This window comes from Neophocaena asiaeorientalis, unplaced genomic scaffold (genome assembly GCF_003031525.2).
Source record: "Neophocaena asiaeorientalis asiaeorientalis breed wild unplaced genomic scaffold, Neophocaena_asiaeorientalis_V1.1 scaffold51, whole genome shotgun sequence".
In the NCBI taxonomy this organism is placed as follows: Eukaryota; Metazoa; Chordata; class Mammalia; order Artiodactyla; family Phocoenidae; genus Neophocaena; species Neophocaena asiaeorientalis.
Genome location: NW_020173335.1, coordinates 1,169,557 through 1,190,903, shown reverse-complemented (window position 1 = coordinate 1,190,903; position 21,347 = coordinate 1,169,557). Strand labels below are relative to the sequence as shown.

The window sequence follows — 21,347 nt, the reverse complement described above, 5'->3', positions numbered from 1 at the left end:
CCTTGATGTAATCCTCAATCCCCTGATCCCTATCCCAATCTCCCTTCCAAATTCCCTTCAATTATTCAAGATATAAGAAACATCACTTTCCCTGGGAAAATCTTACTTTATTTCAAGAAAAGTTGGATGGCTCCACTCCGTTTTCTTAGTACTCTGTTCTTATTTATCTCTGTTACAGCACTTGCATATTGTATGCTGTTAGTCTATGTATCTATTTATCTCCAATATACCTAAGGGCAGTTCCAATTCAAGGTGGCAACTAGGAAGCTCCTGAACTTACCTCCTCCCTGAGACACAGAATCTACAACTGCATATGGAACAATTTCCTATATGCTTAAGAGCAAAGACTGCCTTATTCATTTCTTTATCCCCAGAATAGTTATTCAGCTCCCCGCCTCCCCAAAACACACATTCTGACAAGCAGGACTTCTTCTTATATGGACAAACCTAGATTTTTGGCAAAAATTGTTAAAAGGTAAGCAGGAAAGAAAAGTATGGCAATTATTACATAACTATCAACAGACACTGGTAGACTCTGGAATAGAAAAAGCAGATTACAGGTTATATACAATCCTATGTCTATTAGCTACTGCTCTATCCATTTTTATTCCATTCAAGTAAGCATATTAACATGCAAATGAGTGACAGTAAATATAGGGGTACCTCTAATTCAACTCTAATTTATATTTTTAAAATTAAATTATTTGCATATGTTGATACTTTAACCATTTTAAATAACAAATCACATGCAATAACTTCATCCTTTAGCAGTGTGGTATGAAACCAAACTGAGGATCTCTTCTCTGGCAAAGTGCCTAGTATTTAGTAGTTGACTGCTCAAAAAATGTTTGCTGAATTTAAATGGATAACTTGAGTCGGGATGGTTATTTTCTAGAGGTGGAGAAAAGCATAAACCTCTGACCAGCTCAGAGAAGTAATAAGGGGAGAATTAAATAACAAAAAAAGGACAACAAGGTAAGAACTGTAACAAAGTAATTAATCATTAAATTAACTATTAGATGAGTGGCTTAGGACTTCGAGCCAAGAAGTCACAGTGAGTGTACAATAAGTATACAGTAAGCTGGTATAGCAACATTAGTATTAGGCAAATAAAGTTTAAAGCAGTAGTTTTCAAGGGAGGCTGTAACATCTCACTTCAGAGGTGTCTTTGAAGTTTTCAGGTGAAGTGTTTTGGTTATAACAACGGTTGGGGGCAGGAAGTGTTGCAGGCCTGAGATGCTAGACATCCTGCAGGTACAGGATAATACCGCACAAGGAAGCATTGTTCCATGTCCAGTATGAAATGCAAATGTCTTACCAGACATTCATGTAAATAAAGAACATATTTATTATTAACTAAGCTTGGATTCTAACTCCATTTTACATAAAAACAAAGTCATCTTGCATAGTTTTAAAATATACTGAACTTCCTAGGAATGTAACTACCTGTAAATTGAGGAAAATTGTTTTTTTTGTTTTGTTAAGAATATCATTAAGAACTGGTCAACATTTCAGAAGATCAGATCACCAATGGCAATGCTGCTTCTGAATCCCAATATAACACATCTGTATCAGAATCCATTTGTAGTTTTTATATTCATGGTGATTTATTTAGCCTTTATTTTAAAAAAATCAAATATATAAATAAAAAGTGGAGAATCCTGGTGGTCCAGTGGTTAGAACTTGGCACTTTCACTGCCAGGGGCCCAGGTTCGATCCCTGGTCAGGGAACTAAGATTGCACATGTCACATGGCCAACACAAAAGTACAACATGGATAAATAAGAAGTGTGTTTTTGCTTTACCCACAAATAAAGTTATCAATGTGACTACTCTGCCAACTTTTTTTCCTGATGGAACGTTCCAGTTAAATGAACATTTAGAAAGAAACACTCTGATAAAGTTGGCAAAGATATATTATACCTCCCTGTTTTCTCTCCTTAATCAATCTGTAGTTTGTCTTGGCAAGCTATTCCTATTTCAGCTGAAGTTACCTCTTTCCCTTATCACATCACAGATAAGTCTGGCCTGTTATTACACTTTTATTCTAATATTCACTGGCATCTCTGCTCTTTAATTTTTCCCCTTTCGTGGAGTGGCTTCTGTCCTCTCTTAAAACTAAACCTGTCATGTTTAGGAAGGTAAAAGCATCTAACCACTTTACTATGTCTTCTAGCATAGTTAGGCCCCAAAATGTGTATATTGAAATCATTTTTACTAATTTAATTTTCTTTTACTTTTCGTTTATTACACAGTTAGGGTATCATGTCGATGTTATATAATTATAAAGCAATACTACCAAAGTTACCTATCGATTTCATTTCAGGGTAGTTAAGAGTTATGTTTTTAAAAATTGCTATAATACCTAAATTTATAGCACTTGCTACATACTAGGTTCCTCTGTGTAACTGCTTTAGATGTATTAACTCAGTTAATTCTCAAAATAATTCTGTGAGATATGTATTATTAATATTTCGCATTTTACAGCTATGGAAATGGAGGCAAGGGGAGATTAAATGACTTTTTCAAAATGAGAGACCTAGTAAATGGCAGAGACAGAATTTGAACCCAGATAATGCAAAGAACATTCGGCCTGACAGGGTTGAAAACAAGTGGGCTAAGGAAAAAAGCACTGCGTGCACACTACATAATAATAATTTTGTCAAGAATAATCATGATCTTGTATGTATCTAACAACATACCCTTATAATATACCAAACAAAAACTGACAAAATAAAAGGCAAATTTGACAAATCCAGAATCTCCAGAGGATATTTTAAAATACCTCTCAGAAACTGAAAGCTTAAGCAGACAAGAAATGAGTATGGATATGGTTTTTTTAATAACAAAACTGACATGCTTGATCTAATCTTGTCCCACAAAGGTAAGTTTTGTTGATTTTTTTCAAGTGTATGTGAAACAATTTACCAAAATGCATGGATACTACATCATGATGGTTGAATCACATTCTCAGACCATTATGAAATAAAATTAAAAGTCAAAAATAAAGAGATAATTAAAAATAAGCATAGTGGGCAATACTAATTGTTTACCCAACATCTATTTTCCCCTTTTCTTAACTGATGTAACTCCAATTAGGTGGCATCCTGCTTAATTAAAACATTCAATCTGGCTATCTTCCTTGCAGCTAGGGTGGCCAGATGACATAGTCCTAGTAAGGCGATGTAAGTGGGAATTGCTTGGTGGGGGATTCTGGAAATGCTAATGTTTTCCTGATGAAATTGTCCTTTTTATAGTCTGAAGCAAAGATGTGGTGCTTGCATCAAGAGCAGCTAACTTGTAACCAAAAGGACAAAAGCTGCACACTAAAGACAGAGCTAGAGGAAGCCTGGATTGTTGATAACTTCCTCAAGCAGTTGTAAAGCACAGGAATTTCTCAAGATTTCCTGAAAAAAGTTAATATATTATTTGAAAAAGCCACTGTGTTCAGGTTTCTGTAGCATACTGCCTAAGACAATCCTAACTGATCTGTAAAAGGTTCAAAATAAATAATTTAGAGTTCAACTAAAGATTCTAGGGAAAAAAGTATAATAAAAACAAAAAATTAATGAAATAGAAAATGAAGAAACAATAAAGAGGTTCAACAAAACAAAAGTTGAGTTGGGAGAGAAAAAAACTAATAAAATAAACGTATCTACAGAAATTTTTCATTTTCAGGTCTCTGCCTACTTCTCTAGACTCATCACAGGCTTGCCATTTCTTTCCATGCACCCACCAGACTTGAACCAAACCTAATTTTTCACTCACCATTCCGAAAATATTCCATGCTCTTATTCCTCTGTGCCTCTGCGAATGCTTTTCTTCATGCTTGAAATGCCCTTTCCCTGCTTGTCTATCTGACAAGCTTTCTTCCCCTTCAAGAAAACTCAAGGGTGAACTCTGGGAAGCATTCTCTGACCGCTTCAAACAAGGTTTGTACTGGTGCCCCTTATTAAGTCCCTTAGCACCCTATGCATACTTTCACACACTCAGCAACTATCTATTAAGCAATCTGAGGCTCTTGATAAAGGCTCTGTTTCAGCAAATACTGTATTTTAAATACATTTCCTGTCTTCCACCCTAAGCAAAGAGCTCTTTTAGGGCAGGATTTTATTTATTTCTCTATCCCTAGCACTAGCTCAATGAACTACACCTAATGAGCATTAACTAAATACTTGCTGAGTAAATGAATGAATGATTAAGATAGCAAATAACTGCAGTGTTTATTACATGCTAGAACAGAAGTATCAGCAGAGTGCTATGAGGTCTCAAAGGGGAAGCAACCAATCCTCTCACTTGCCTCACTGCAAAAATAATATACTCTAACATCAGCTTTTTATAATATCTCTCACATGCTTTCACGTATATCATATCATCTACAGAAATACATCTATGCACTGAGTGAATCCAAGCTGTACATACAACTTGTGTGCTTCCAGTTTTTGTTTTTCCAGCTGGATTTTCAATTAAGGTAAAGGATCTTGGGAGATACTTTTGTATAGCAATATGCACAAAGTAAAATTTTCTACCTGATAAATTAACCCTTGATGTCACCTAGTGCTGAGCTCACCCCACAGACACACCTGCAAAATTCTTTACTAATTAGCAGCCCAACTTTCCACATCAGCTCTGGAGGAACTAGTAAATGTACTGAATATGGCCAAAAGCTACAATCATATACTACTGTGTGTAAACCTTAAGAACACATGTGATACAAATAATCTCCTTTAAAACGTATCACTTCACCCCAAAAAACTGAACCTCCCCATGACAGCTCCATCTCTGAAACCCCCTGTAGCTCAAAGAGGTTGCAAAACCAGATAAATGCAACATGGAAAACAACAGGAAATTTAGCAAGAAGCAGTGTTGACAGACAATAAGGATATGCAATAAAGACCATTTCCAAGGTGCAGAGCCCTAAGAAGCCTTGGACTGCTATCATCCTCTTTCTCCCAGGCTTTTCAATGCTAAACTCCTTTTTAAAAGGTGGTGGGAGATGGGAAGGAAGTTCTTTCCTCTCTATTCTCTCTTTTGTAAATCTCCGTAATATGGTGTCAGCCCCTTGGAATTTATGTTTGGTAGATTTGGTAGCTTCCCTGATCTTTAGGAACCTGTCTCTAACTGTTGCTTGTCTCTTTTTTCTCCACATCCTCCCCAAGTAAAGGGACCTGTGAAGATTCAGTCCTTGCTGCTCTAGCCTTCTCTGTCCATACTCTTTTCCTTAACTGTTTCTGACATTGTAAACATTCTCTGATGATTAAAAATGTGCTCAATTCCTAAAAAACACTGCATTCGTGCCAGAGTAATATGGTACAATTAAGGGTTTTCTCTACATTCATTACCCTTTAATTCCATTCTTTATATTGAAGGTTACATTAATTCTCTAACTACATGGGGTAGTTTAATTCTGAAACGGCTGATTTGATATGAAGAGATAAACAGACACACACACAGACACACAGACACACAGACACACACACACACACACACACACACACACACACACACATACACACCCCACACACAAATCTTGCTCATGGAAGTTTTGGAGTTGAGGGTGATTCACATCACTCCCAGAACTCACTACTTTGTTCCCCAAATGGCCTTGGTATAAACTGACATCTCAGTCAGAGGAAAAACTCTGAAAACTGGTAACATCAGAAATACCTAATAGGCTTTATCCTAACCTTCATCTTCAGGTAGAACATGTACTGTCTCACATCATCCTCACTGTCCAATTCTTAGTCATCTTACAAAAGCTGCCTTATACACCTCTAAGACTATAGAGCTTAACTCTTTTCTGATACAGTAATTATTAAAACATACAGGCACTGCATCTTATTAGAAGAGTCACACGCAGTACTGATGAAAACACTGTTTACAGTGAGGTCTCAGAAAGGTGTATAGAGAAGCACAAACACAACCGTGAAATAAAATATAAACAATCTGGGAGTTCCCTGGTAGCCTAGTGGATAGGATTCCGGACTTTCTCTGCTGTGGCATGGGTTCAATTCCTGGTCGGGGAACTGAGATCCCACAAGCCATGTGGCATGGCAAAAAAAAAGGATAAAATATAGACAATCTGAGAAAAATCCTTAAGTACTTGTAGATTCAGATTGCAACATTTAAAAGAGAAGATTCACTCTCATACAAATTCCACAAGTTATAGTTTGAGAGGAGAAAAAATTACAGTCAATTGGAGCACTGAGACCACAGCAGCAACACTAGCAATAATGAGATCCAGTATCTTACTTTTCAGACAAAGCAGACAAGGCTACCAGAGAACACAGAACCTTTACATTCCCAAGCACAAAAATAAAACATCCCAGAACAAAATAACATTCACATACTAAAATGTTTCCTTTACTTTCCATATACAACTGTTCACCCTACAGATTTAAAGTTTGCATGACAAACTCCATGTGCACTAAATAATAAATGTACAGCCATGAATGTGAAAAAATCCGTTTTTCAGTACTAAGCAGACAGCAGATATCTGGCTCTTCTTGTTTATAAGTTTACTAATCTTATGGCTTAGCATTTCTAGATACAGTGCTGTCAATTTCAGAAAATATACCAAGGAAAGTGGGAAACTAAGCCTTTGTCTTATCTTTTTTTTTTAATTTATTTATTTTTTAATTTTTGGCTGCATTGGGTCTTTGTTGCTGCCCGCGGGCTTTTCTCTAGTTGCCTCAAGCAGGGGCTACTCTTTGTTGTGGTGCATGGGCTTCTCAGTGGGTGGCTTCTCTTGTTGCAGAGCACAGGCTCTAGGTGCGCGGGCTTCAGTAGTTGTGGCACTCAGGCTCAGTAGTTGTGTCTCACGGGCTTAGCTGCTCTGCAGCATGTGGGATCTTCCCAGACCAGGGCTCAAACCCGTGTCCCCTATATTGGTAGGCAGATTCTTAACCACTGCACCATCAAGGAAGCCCTGTCTTATCTTTTATACCTCGTTATATATTGTACTTGCCACATGAATTTAATCAGGTTGAACTCTATAAAAAAAACTCTGATTATATATGCTATCATAGTCCAGAAATATCATAAATACATACAAATTAATAAATAATCTATTTCTTGTATACCAAATCAAAATTAGATGCAATAGTCCATTCATCAATTAGGTAGATAGGAATTCAAATCCTAGTTATTCCATTTACTTGTTGTAATATATTTAGCAAGATGCTAAATTTTTTTTTTTTTTGCGGTACGCGGGCCTCTCACTGTTGTGGCCTCTCCCGTTGCGGAGCACAGGCTCTGGAAGCGCAGGCTCAGCGGCCATGGCTCCTGGGCCCAGCCGCTCCGTGGCATGTGGGATCCTCCAGGACCGGGGCACGAACCTGTGTCCCCTGCATCGGCAGGCGGACTCTCAACCACTGAGCCACCAGGGAAGCCCAAGATGCTAAATATTTTTAACCTCAGTTTCCTCATTTATATAATGGAAGTCTAACTACTTATAGGATTATTGTAGTCATTTTAAAAGATAACGTGTATGAGTTCTTGACACAGTACTTATCACAAAGAACTCAACAGATCTTAACTATATATAATAGAAATAGTAACTAGCCCTTATATAGGGTGTATTACGTGCTAGACATTATTCTAAGTACTTCATATATACTAGTTCATTATATCTTCTCAACAACACCACTATAATTATCTCCATTTTGCAAATGAGGAAACCAAGGCACAAAAGTCAAGTAACTTGCCCAAGATCAGAAAGTTTATAAGTGGTAGAGTCAAGATTCAAACCAAGGCAGCCTAGCTCTAGTCTCTCAGCTACTTTGCCTCTTAATGTATTCTTATAATGTATACATATACATTTTTTCTTATGCAATGAATAGTGAGTGCTCTCTATGTGGCAGTCTGCGCTAAACATACAGACATGAAAAACACAGGGAGTTTTGATCTAACAGAGAAAGGCAAACAAGTAAACAAAAATGTATCATTGCTCTGATAAAGTCTGTACACGGTATATAGGAGGCATAAAGAAGGGAACACTCATTCATGCTATGAAAAATATGATACTAATGGTAAGAAAAGAAGGCATCTGATTTCATATAACCTTCAAAACTGAAATCACAACTAAAAAGTAGTAGGCTGATAAAAAAGAATGAAATAATGCCATTTGCAGCCACATGGATGGACCTGGAGATTTATCACACTAAGTGAAGCAAGTCAGAGAAAAACAAATATCATACTATAACACTTATTTGTGGAATCTTTAAAAAAAATGATACACATCAAATTATTTTACAAAACAGTAACAGACTCACAGACACAGAAAACAATCATATGGTTACCAAAGGGAAAGGGGGGTGGGGGAGGGATAAATTAGGAGTTTTGGATTAACAAACTACAGATACACACTGCTATATATAAAATAGATAAACAACAAGGACCTACTATATAGCACAGGGAACTACATTCAATATCTTGTAATAACCTATAGTGGTAAAGAATCTGAAAAAAATATGAATGTATGTATAACTGAATCACTTTGCTGTATACCTGAAACCAACACAACATTGTAAATCAACTATACTTCAATAAAAAATTTTTAATAAAATAAAATTAAAAAATAGTGGGCTGACCTAAGATCAAATTTGAACTGTTGTGTAAAACTGAAATAGAGAAAATAACAATATCAAAAATTTTAAAAGCTTGATGGACTAGGCATTGTACAAGGTGATCTACATATTTCATTTGATCCTTCCAACACTACAAGTTGGGCATTGTTATACAGGGTACAGTGAAATGAACAAAAACTCTGTGTTCATCTTAGGTGTGAATTTCTTCATCACGTCTCACTCTTCCACTCATTCTAACACACAGATACACACATACACACACTGCTTCTCTTACCTCTGTTGGTAGTCCTATTTAGACTCCTTTGCCAGCTCTTCCTTCCTCTACACAACCCTTAAATGTTGGAGTTCCTCAATGCTTGGTCCCAAGCCCTCTGTATAATCTCATTCATATCCTTGGCTTCAGCCACTCTATGTAAATAGCTCTTAAATTTACATTTCCAAACAAGATCTATTCTCTGAGCCCTAGATCTTTATAAGAAACTGCTTATTGGGACTTCCTGGTGGTCCAGGGGTTAAGAATCCGCCTTCCAATGCAGGGGATGCAGGTTCGATCCCTGGTCAGGGAACTAAGATCCCACATGCCATGGGGCAACTAAGCCCACACACGCTAGAGCCCACGTGCCACAACCAGAGACCCCTCATGCCTCAACTACTGAGCCCGCACGCTCTGGAGACCATGCGCCACAACTAGAGAAAAGCCTTCATGGTGCAACGAAAGGCGCAGCATGCTGCAACCAAGATCTCGTACCAAAAAAAAAAAAAAAAAAAAAAGAAAGAAAGAAACTGCATATGGATCATTTCCACATATAGGTCTCATAAGCACCTCACACCAATCCAAATTTAAAATCATCAAATGTGCTCCTCCTTCAGGGCTCATACTTGAAATCATCTCTCTTTTTTTTTTAATTTATTTAATTTATTTTTGGCTGCATTGGTTCTTCGTTGCTTGCACAGGCTTTCTCTAGTTGCAGAGAGCGGGGGCTACCCTTCGTTGCGGTGTGCAGGCTTCTCATTGAGGTGGCTTCCCTTGTGGAGCACAGGCTCTAGGTGTGCAGGCTTCAGTAGTTGTGGCATGTGGGCTCAGTAGTTGTGGTGCACAGGCTTAGTTGCTCTGCGGCATGTGGGACCTTCCCAGACCAGGGTTCGAACACGAGTCCCCTGCATTGGCAGGAGGATTCTTAACCACTGCGCCACAAGGGAAGTCCCTTGAAATCATCTTTGATTCCCCTTTCCTCTCACCATCACATCCAATCATTCACCAAATGCTACAGATAATACCTTCTAAATATCTCTCCATTTTTTTACAAGCATACTTAAATTGGTAAATTAAAAAGCATGTCTAGTATTTCAAATCATTTCATTCTTCTCCACCCCCACTGCTACCACACAACACTTCCACCACAGGTTACACATTACATCTTTCACCTGGACCATTGCCAAACTGAATCTATTCTTACCCTCTCCAATTCATTTGATATTTGCAGCCAGTAATTTTTTATAATGCACATCAGAACATATTACACCCTTGAATAAAAGCAAGTTTCTTAAGATAAAGTCCAAAATCATTACCTTTTAGGACCTCTGTAGATGATGAGGTCCTCGACAATAAACCTCTGCTTACATCTCTTACCAATGTCCCACTGACCTTCTGCTCTAGCCATTCTAGACTTCTCTCAAATCCTCAAATGCACCTCAGACTCCATTCACTGGCCTATGAATAGACTGTTCCTTCTCCTAGAAATGCTCATCTCCAACCTATTTCTTCACTTAGCTAGTTCCTACTCACCCTTCAGGTCTCAACTTAAACTTCACTTTTTCAAGAAAACCATCATCCCTCTTCAAATTAAGCGTATGGCTTTTTTGTAGCCCCACTGCAATCTGTGTGTGGTGACAGATTGGACTCTATAATCTCCGCCTCCTGGTGTCATGCCATTATGTGATTCTGTCCCCCTGACCCTTGGCAGGATCACTGATTTACTCCACACGAATTCAATATGGGAAAAGTGACTTTAATGTAAATTAAAACATTAAAGAAGAATTAACTGCAACCTAAATATAATGATGTTACATAAGACTAACCCACATCTTGCTCGGAGGCTCTCTTGTTTGCTGGCTTTGAAGAATCAAGCTGCCATATGGAGAAGGAAACATAGCAAGGACCAGAAGCCCTCAATTCAGCAGCATGCCAGGAACTGAATGCTGCCAACAACCACGCAGGCTTAACAGCAGATCGTTCCCCACTTGAGTCTCATGTAAAATGGCCACCCCAGCTGACAACTTGATTGCAGCTTTGTAAGACTCTGAAGCAGGGCACCCAGCTAAGTCATACCTGGACTCTTGAACTACAGAAACAGATATAATAATATGTGTTCTTTTAAACCACCGCATTGGTGGTAAACTTGTTATGCAACAATAAATAATATACTATGCTTCCCTTTATGTGGCAATTACCCTTGTAATTACTTAATGTAACTGCTTACCATTAGATTATAATTTCCACAAGGTCAGGATTAACAAGTTTTAATCATCACTGTATCTCAGCACTTTTCACAGTGCCTGGTATTTAGAAAGACCACAGTACATTGAAGGAATGAATGGATGGATAGATGGATGAATGAATGCCTACTCTATTCTAGGCACAGTGCTATATCCTGGAGAAATGAAGGTAAATAGGACATGGTCCCTGTTCTCATGGAGCTTAAAGCTAAGTGGGATGACAAGACACTTTAAACAGATGATGTCAAAAGAATATGATAAGGTAACATAGGTTTCTGTGAAGACACAGAATATGGGCATTTAACTCAGACTGCAAGGGTCCAGATATGGGAGAGGAGAAAATCTCCCCAAGAGTAGTAAGACAAACAAGGCTTTGGGGGGGATGATCAAATCCGTACTATGAGTACCACTCTCTCAAGACTGACATCATTACCAATAACGCCTTTAGAATATAATCTGGTTCCAAAATGACAAAGTATTTGATATGGTGGGCTTAAAAACAAGGAGCCATACCTCTTGTTATATGAGAAGACACATTTTAACTGTATTAGTTAACAAGAAAAGCTGATTCCAAAGAAATTCAATTAATCTTCTAAAGGAATGTATGTTTGGGGATTGATTCTCAAGAGATCACCTATGCAATCAAGATTCATATTGATCAGGCAACATGATCTTGTATATAGAAAACTCTAAAAAAAAATCCACACTACAAAAACTATTAGAACTAATAGAAGAGCTCAGCCAGGTTACAGGATACAAGATAAATACATAAAAATCAATTGTATTCTACACTAGCAATAAGCAATCTGAAAATGAAATTAAGAAGACAATTCCCCCGACAACAAAACTGCTAGAGGGACTTCCCTGGTGGTCCAGTGGTTAAGACTCCACACTCCCAATGCCGGGGGCCTGGGTTCGATCCCTGAACAGGGAACTAGATCCCACATGCCGCAACTAAGAGCCCGCATGCTGCAACTAAAAGAGCCTACATGCCACAACTAAAGATCCCACATGTGGCAATGAAGATCCCACGTGCCGCAGCTAAGACCTGGCACAGCCAAATAAATAAATAAATATTTTTTAAAAACTGCTAGAAACAAAGTCCTATCCTTAGAACGCAGGGTAGCTAGAGCATTCTCCTTACAGCACATAAAGTTCTCTTCTAGAGGAGACAAAAAGATTGCAGCTCTTCCTGTGTTTTTCCCTATAGTATCCCCTTCTGTCACTTTGGAAGACACCAGCTGGCTTTGGCCTGACATTGGCATTCTTAGTTTGATCTCAGCCACTGCATCCTTCCAACATTTCCACCGTTGAAGTTAAAGAAAGAGTCCTCATTGCATGAGTATAAGAATCCTCCCAAGCAAAACACCACTTTCTTAGTTTTCTTTTTAAAACCCCTTTCATTGTAGTCACTTTTGTTTTAATAAAATATTCCTTTTTTTAAGACCCAGGAAGGAAGGAAGGGAGGGAGGGAGGGAGGGAGAGAGGAAGGAAGAAAGAAAGAGAGAAAGAAAAGAAAAGAAGACAATTCCATTTAAAAAAGCACCAAAACTTAAGAGCTAAAACTACAGAATTCTTAGAGAAAAACATTAGGGAAAATCTTCATGACATTGAATTTGGCAACAATCTCGTGGCTATGACATCAAAAGCACAGGCAACAAAAGGAAAACTAAAAATTGAATCTCAACAAAATTAAGAACTTTTCTGCATTAAAGGACACTACATAAAGAACTCCTACGACTCAACAAAAACAACCCAACTTAAAAATGGGCAGGGGGGCTTCCCTGGTGGCACAGTGGTTGAAAGTCCGCCTGCCAATGCGGGGGACACGGGTTTGTGCCCCAGTCCGGGAGGATCCCGCGTGCTGTGGAGCGGCTGGGCCCGTGAGCCATGGCCGCTGGGCCTGCGTGTCCAGAGCCTGTGCTCCGCGATGGGAGAGGCCGCGGCGGTGAGAGGCCCAGAGTCCGCCTGCCGATGCAGGGGACACGGGTTCGTGCCCCAGTCCAGGAAGATCTATGAACAGGAAAATGTTAAAAAAGGCAGGCAGGGGACTTTCTTGGTGGCACAGTGGTTAAGAATCTGCCTGCCAATGCAGGGGACACGGGTTCGAGCCCTGGTCCGGGAAGATCTCACATGCCATGGAGGAACTGAGCCCATGCACCAAAACTACTGAGCCTGCGCTTTAGAGCCCGTGAGACACAACTATGGAGCCCAATGCAAATCAAAACTACAATGAGATATCAACTCACACCAGTCAGAATGGCCATCATCCAAAAGTCTACAAATAACAAATGCTGGAGAGAGCGTGGAGAAAAGGGAACCCTCCTACATTGTGGGTGGGAATGTAAATTGTTACAGCCACTAAGGAAAACAGTATGGGGGTTCCTTAAAAAAACAAAAATAGAGTTGCCATATGATCCTGCAGTCCCACTCCTGAGTATATATAAGGAAAAAACTCTAATTCAAAAAGATACATGCAGGGACTTCTAAATCGTTAAAAAAAAAAAAAAAAGATACATGCACCCCAATGTTCATAGTAGCACCATTTTACAATAGCCAAGACATAGAAGCAACCTAAATGTCCATCAACAGATGAATGCATAAAGAAGATGTGATATATATATGTACACACACACACACACACACACACACACACACAAACAAACACAATGGAATACTATTCAGCCATAAAAAAGAATAAAATTATGCCATTTGTAGCAACATGGATGAACCTAGAGATTATCATACTAAGTGAAGTAAGTCACTTCACTTAGTGGGGGAGGGATAAATTACGAGTCTGGGATTAGCAGATACAAACTACTATATATGAAATAGATAAACAGGGAAGGGATTTCCCTGGTGGCACCGTGATTAAGAATCCACCTGCCATTAAAGGGGACACGGGTTCGAGCCCTGCGCCGGGAAGATACCACATGCCGTGGAGCAACTGGGCCCATGTGCCACAACTACTGGGCCAGCGCTCTAGAGTCCACGAGCCACAACTACTGAGCCCACGTGCCGCAACTGCTGAAGCCCGCACGCTTAGAGCCCGTGCTCCACAACAAAGAGAAGCCACTGCAATGAGAAGCCTGCACACAATGAAGAGTAGCCCCCACTCACCGCAACTACAGAAAGGCTGCACGCAGCAACCAAGACCTCCAATGCAACCAAAAAAAAAAAAAATCTACTGAATGAGAAAATATTTGCAAATGACATGACTGATAAGGGGTTAATATACAACATTTGTAAACAGCTCATACAACTCAACATCAAAAAAACAAATACCCGATTTAAAAATAGAAAGAAAACCTGAATAGACATTTTTCCAAAGAAGACATAATGTGGCTAACAGGCACATGAAAAGATGCTCATCACTAACATCACTAACCATAAGGGAAGTGAAAATTAAAACCACAAAGACATATCACCTCACACTTGTCAGAATGGCTGTCACCAAAAAGATCACAAATAACAAGTGTTGGCAAGGAAATGGAGAAAAGGGAACACTTGCACACTGTTGGAGGGAATGTAAACTGGTACAGCCACTGTGGAAAACAGCACGGAGGTTCCTCAAAAAACTAAAAATAGAACTACTATGAGATCCAGCAATTCCACTCCTGGGTATATATCCAAAGAAAAGGATAACACTAGTTCGAAAGAATACATGCACTCCCATGTTCATAGCAGCATTACTTACAATAGCCAAGACACGGAAGCAACTTAAGTGTCCATCAACAGAAAAATGGATAAAGAAGATGTGGTATACATACATATACAATGGGTTACTACTCAGCCATAAAAAACAATGAAATTTACCATTTGCAACAACATGGATAAACCTGGAGGATATCACACTTAGTGAAATAAGTCAGACAGAAAAAGACAAATACTATGTGTTATCACTTGTATGTGGAATCTAAAAAAAATAAAACTAGTGAACATAACAAAAAAGAAACAAACACAGATATAGAGAACAAACTAGTGGTTACCAATGGAGAAAGGGAAAGGGAAAGGGGCAATATAGGGGTAGGAGATTAAGAGGTACAACCTACTATGTATAAAAATAAGTTACAAGGGCTTCCCTGGTGGCGCAGTGGTTGAGAGTCCGCCTGCCGATGCAGGGGACACGGGTTCGTGCCCTGGTCCAGGAGGATCCCACATGCCGCGGAGCAGCTGGGCCTGTGAGCCATGGCCGCTGAACCTGCGCGTCCGGAGCCTGTGCTCCGCAACGGGAGAGGCCACAACAGTGAGAGGCCCGCATACCACAAAAAAAACAAAAAAAAAACAAAAAAAAATAAGTTACAAGGATATATTGTACAGCACAGGGAATACAGTCAATTTTTATAATAACTATACATGGAGTATAATCTATAAAACTTTTGAATCACTATGTTGTATACCTGAAACTAATATAATATTGTAAATCAATTATTATCTAAAAAAAAACTCACGAGATACTACTTCACATGCCCTAGGGTAGTTATAATAATAAAAAATTTTTTAAATAATAAAGAGATAGAATAACAAATGTTGGTGAGTTTTACAGAAACTGGAACCCTTATACATTGCTGGTAGAATGTAAAATGAAACAGCCACAGTGGAGAATAGTCTGGTAGTACCTCAAAAAGTAAAATGGAATTACTATATGACCCAGTAATCCCACTTCTAGGTATATACTCAAAATAATTGAAAACAAGTACTCAAACAAATACTTGTACACAAATATTCATAGCTGCACTATTCACAATAACCAAAAGATGGGAACAATCCAAATGTCTATCAACAAATGACTATATAAACAAAATGTGGTATTACCTATACATTGTAATATTACTGGGTCATAAAAAGGAATGAAATAGTGATATGTGCTATAACATGGATCAATGTTAAAAACATTATGCTAAGTAAAAGAAGTCAGTCATAAGGGTCACATATTGTATGATTCCATTTATATGAAATGTCCAGAAGAAAAGTCTATAGAGACATGAAGTAGAATACTACTGGTTGCCTGGAGATTGGGGAAGGGAGGAATGGGCAGTGACTATTAATAAGTACAGGATTTCTGTTTAGGATGATAAAAACATTTTTAAATTAGACAGTGGTGAGGGATGTACAACCTTGTAAATATACTAAAAACCACTGAATTATGTATTTAATTTAAAAAGGAGAATTTTACGGTATATGAAATATCTCTCAGTAAAGCTCTTATTAAAAAGAAAAGAAATCACATTGATACTTTGTTCTAGAATGGGATTCCAGGTTTTATAGGTTTCACAATACATACTAAAATAATTCTGTGTTTTAGTATCTCATGGGGTACTTTAGTTATATCAAGAGACTGGAAAAGTCATCTTCCTAGAAATTCTCCTTCCAATTATATTCCCAAACAAAACAAGGATTAGTATAAAAAGAAATTAAGGGCTTCCCTGGTGGCACAGTGGTTGAGAATCCGCCTGCCAATGCAGGGAACACGGGTTCGAGCCCTGGTCCGGGAAGATCCCAACATGCCGCGGAGCAACAAAGCCCATGCGCCACAGCTACTGAGTCTGTGCTCTAGAGCCCGCGAGCCACAACTACTGAAGCCCGTGTGCCACAACTACTGAAGCCCGCACACCTAGAGCCCGTGCTCCACAAGAGAAGCCAGCAAAATGAGAGCCCGCACACTGCAACAAAGAGGAGCCCCCGCTCGCCGCAACCAAAAAGAAAGCCCGCGCGTAGAAGCAAAGACCCAACACAGCCAAAAAAATAAAGAAATTAATTAATTTTTTTAAAAAAGAAATTAAGAGCCTTCTACTGTATCCTACCAGAAGCACTCTTAATTTAAAACACTGAACAGGTTGTCAGCCAGTGCTACAGTAAAGCTGAATAGATTTTCCACTTACCAGAAGGTAAGAGATTAGGGCCATTGTGCCATTTGGTTTTACATTCTTTTCCCTTACTTTATAAACACTCATGTCACCTCTTCTTACACATACCTCAGTTCTTCCCTAAATAGGTTTCACTAACATCCAAAATATTCTAAGTCATTTTCCTAGAAACAATGAAACTACCCTAATCCGTTTTATAGTTTTTAAAAACGTGAAAAAGATTAACAATCAAAGGAAACTCTTTGAAGCTCACAAATGATTTTAAATGTAAATCCAAACTGTTTTGTTTCTAAAAGTATATTTTTCCTAAATTCAGTAACAGATGTTATACTTTCATCTTTTTAGTGCTTTTAGGCTAGGGATTTATAACCTCAGCACTATTAACATTTTGGGCCAGACAATTCTTTGTTGTGGAGGGCTATCCTGTGCATTGTAGAATGTTAATAGCATCACTGGCCTCTACCCACTAGATGCCAGTAGCACCCCCTGCCCAGTTGTGACAACCAAAAATATCTCCAGACATTGCAAAATATCTCTTAGGAGGGCAAAACTGACCCCAGTTGAGAACCACTGCCCTAGTTCATCAGTCTTAATTATTTCCTAAGAGAGCAAACTAGCTAAATTCATCATGAACCTTAAAAATAAACACACTGGGGCTTCCCTGGTGGTGCAGTGGGTAAGAATCTACCTACCAATGCAGGGGACACAGGTTCGATCCCTGGTCCAGGAAGATCCCACATGCTGCAGAGCAACTAAGCCCGTGCACCACAACTACTGCGCTAGAGCCCGCGTGCCACAACTGCTGAAGCCCACGCACCTGGAGCCACTTCTCCGCAACGGCAGAGGCCACTGCAGTGAGAGGCCCGTGCACCGCGGCGAGGAGTGGCCCCGCTCGCTGCAGCTTGAGAGGGCCCACGCACAGCAGCAAAGACCCAACGCAGACAAAAATAAATACATAAAATAATTAAAGAAAAAAAAAAGAAGTTAGCAACTCATTAAAGAATAATACACCAAGAATGCAAAGATAACTCACTATTAGGCAACCTACTAATATAATTCACTTTACTAAGAGAGCAAAAGAGAAAAATACATGTATCACCATATGTATCAGAGTTCTTCAGAGAAACAGAACAAAAAAGATATATACAGAGACAAAGAGATTTATTATAAGGAATTGGCTCACACAGTTATAGACTGAGAAGTCTCAAGAGCTCCAGTCAGTAAGCTGGAGACCCAGGAAAGCCACTGGTAATTTCAGTCTGAGTCTGAAGGCCCGAGAACCAGGAGAGCCGATGGTATAGGTTCCAGTCCAAAAGCTGGCAGGCTCAAGGCCCAAGAAGAGCCAATATTTCAGTTCCAATCCAAAGGAAGGCAGGAAAATACAGATATCCCAGCTAAAGTAGTCAGGGAGGAGTTCCCTCTAATGATAGGAAGGTCAGCCTTTCTGTTCTACATGGGCCTTCAAATGATTGGATGAGGGTAACCCACATTAGGGAGGGCAATCTGCTTTACTCAGGCTACTGATCAAATGATAATCTTATCCAAAACTTTCTCTCACAGACACACCCAGAATAAAATTTGACCATATATCTAGGCACCCCCTGACCCAGTCAAGTTGACACATAAAATTAACAATCATACTACAGGCTTTGAAAAGACATACGGTAAAAATTCCACATCCATACTGCATAAAAATAATTATTCACGAAACAGGAGATTTTTTGTTAAGATTTTGAAGATCCAATAGAAAAAGAGATATCTACTTCAGCCCCAAAACCATATCATGTTTAATTAGGAAACACTACAAGTATTCCCATTAAAGTCAGGAACAACACAAAGATGTCAAATATCACTATTATTTAATATTTTAGGAAGTATTTATCAATGCAATTTATTGAGAAAAAGATAAGTGAGATATAAAAATGGGAAATAAATTTATCATCATTCACAGATATGACTGTATGTCTGGAAAATCAAAGTGAATCAACTGAAAATCTACTGCAAACATTAAAAAACTCAGCATACTAGATGCACCAAAAATTAATATGTAAAAATTAATAGTCCTCATATGCAAACAACAAACATTAGATATAATGGAAGTTGGGCTTCCCTGGTGGCGCAGTGGTTGAGAGTCCGCCTGCCGATGCAGGGGACATAGGTTTGTACCCCAGTCCGGGAAGATCCCACATGCAGTGGAGCGGCTAGGCCCGTGAGCCATGGCCACTGAGCCTGCGTGTCCGGAGCCTGCGCTCTGCAATGCGAGAGGCCACAATAGTGGGAGGCCCGCGTACTGCAAAAAAAAAAAAAAAAAAAAAAGGAAGAAATGCCAAGAAAATTCTGAAAAGGAATAATAATGATGGAGAACTAGACTAACCAGATATTAAAATAAAGCTGCAATGCTGGTATATGAATAGACAGTTCAATGCAATAGAATAAAGTCTAGAAAGAGACCAAAATTCTTAGGAAAATTCAGTATAGAATAAAGGTGACATTTCCAATCAGTGAGAAAAATATTAAAGATTGATATAAACTAAATGTTGCTGGTAGAACTGACTACACATCTTAAAAAATAAATTCCAGATGGATCAAATATTTAAACATAAGTAGTAATACCATAAAAGTGATTAGAAAAAAATTGTTATTTATAACAAAGGAGTGCAGACAGCCTTTCTAAATAATAAAAGAAACAGAAGTCAAGACAGTAAAAAACAAAATGAACTATTTCTACATTGCAAAATTGTTAAAAACTAGCTTAAAAAGCACTACAATCTTGGAAAATATCTATAATTCATAGCACAGATATAAAGAGTCCCACAAATCAGTAAGATACAAGAAAAATAACCTTGTAGAAAAATGGGTACTATGTGCCAAGTAGAATTCTAGACACTGAAGATACAGCAGTGCACAGAGATAAAAAGAGATAAAAAAAAAATCCCTGGGACTTCACTGGTGGCGCAGTGATTAAGAATCCGCCTGACAATGCAGGGGACACAGGTTCGATCCCTGGTCCAGGAAGATCCCACATGCCATGGAGCAACTAAGCCCGTGCACCACAACTACTGAGCCTGTGCTCTAGAGCCCGTGAGCCACAACTACTGAGCCCATGTGCCACGACTACTGAGGCCTGTGTGCCTAGTGCCCATGCTCCACAAGAGAAGCCACTGCAATGAGAAGCCCACGCACCACAACGAAGAGTAGGCCCCACTCGCCGCAACTAGAGAAAGCCCATGTGAAGTAATGAAGACCAACTGCAGCCAAAAAAAAAAGAAAAAAGAAACGATAGTCTTTAAAAAAAATACATAAATAAATGAAAAATAAAAAGGGTAACAACCAGACTAAGAATTAACTTATCAGCAAAAATAGAGGTGAACTACAAAAAGAAGAAGAAAAAGGGGAAGAGTAATTTCAAAGTGCTGAGGAAAATAACTACTGTCCTAAATTCTATACTCATTAAATTACCATTTAAGAGTTTACTCAGTATAAAGACAGAAGTAATCACAATAAATGTAAACAGATTACAATCTCTCTCTTTATGGGCAAATTTAATTTTGGATCAAAAAAACTAAATATAAAACTGTTTCACAGGACACACATTAAAAATGTACTATCACAGACAGAATAAAAATAGAGATGGAAAAAGACATACTGGGAAAATAATAACCGAAACAACAGACAAATGCATACAGTGAGTCAGAAGGTACACAATATTGATATCAGATAAAGTAGAAATCAAAGCTAAATGCATAAGGTGGGATAAAAATTAAAAACTAGCATTTATAAAATATACAATCTATCTACAGCATACAATCCAATAATAATCATGAATTTCTATTAATATCTACTTCACAAAATGGCCTGTAAACAAATAACACGCTGAGAGAAACACAAGGAGAAATCTATAGACACATTAGGAACTATTAATAGAACTTTTTCAAAGAAATAGATTAGACTAAAATAAAGAAGGCCATATAACATCTGAATAACACAGTACAAAAGCTTAATCTAACAGAGATATATAGAACTTTATGCAAACAAATAGAAATTCATATTTGTTTCAAACACATTTGCAGCATTCAAAAAAATCTGATCATGCATTACACCAAAACAAAATCTAAATTATACTCCAAAGGCAGACTTCATATAAGCCATTTTCTCTGATCATGACGCACTAAAATTAGAAATTAAATATCAAACAACTACAAAAGAAAACTTACTGTGTGGAAATTTTAAAATCTCATATTATATAATTCTTAGATTAAAAAGGAAATCAGGGTGGGAGGGAGACACTAGAGTGAGGAGATATGGGGATATATGTATATGTATAGCTGATTCACTTTGTTATAAAGCAGAAAGTAACATACCATTGTAAAGCAATTATACTCCAATAAAGATGTTTT

The 21,347-nt window shown here is 38.4% G+C and overlaps 1 protein-coding gene across 4 annotated transcripts in view; it reads right to left on the bottom strand.

Moving 5' to 3' along the window:
• TESK2 (testis associated actin remodelling kinase 2) overlaps positions 1–21,347 on the bottom strand; it is a 127,811-nt gene that overhangs the window by 74,919 nt on the left and 31,545 nt on the right. The window contains exon 1 of one of the 4 annotated variants that reach the window (XM_024746100.1): positions 3,768–3,925. The exons of the other annotated variants lie outside the window; for them this stretch is intronic. Coding sequence (XP_024601868.1) covers positions 3,768–3,770 — 3 coding nt within the window. The 5' untranslated portion in view covers positions 3,771–3,925. Of the gene's footprint in view, positions 1–3,767; positions 3,926–21,347 lie in introns of those variants that run through there. 4 annotated transcript variants of the gene reach the window in all.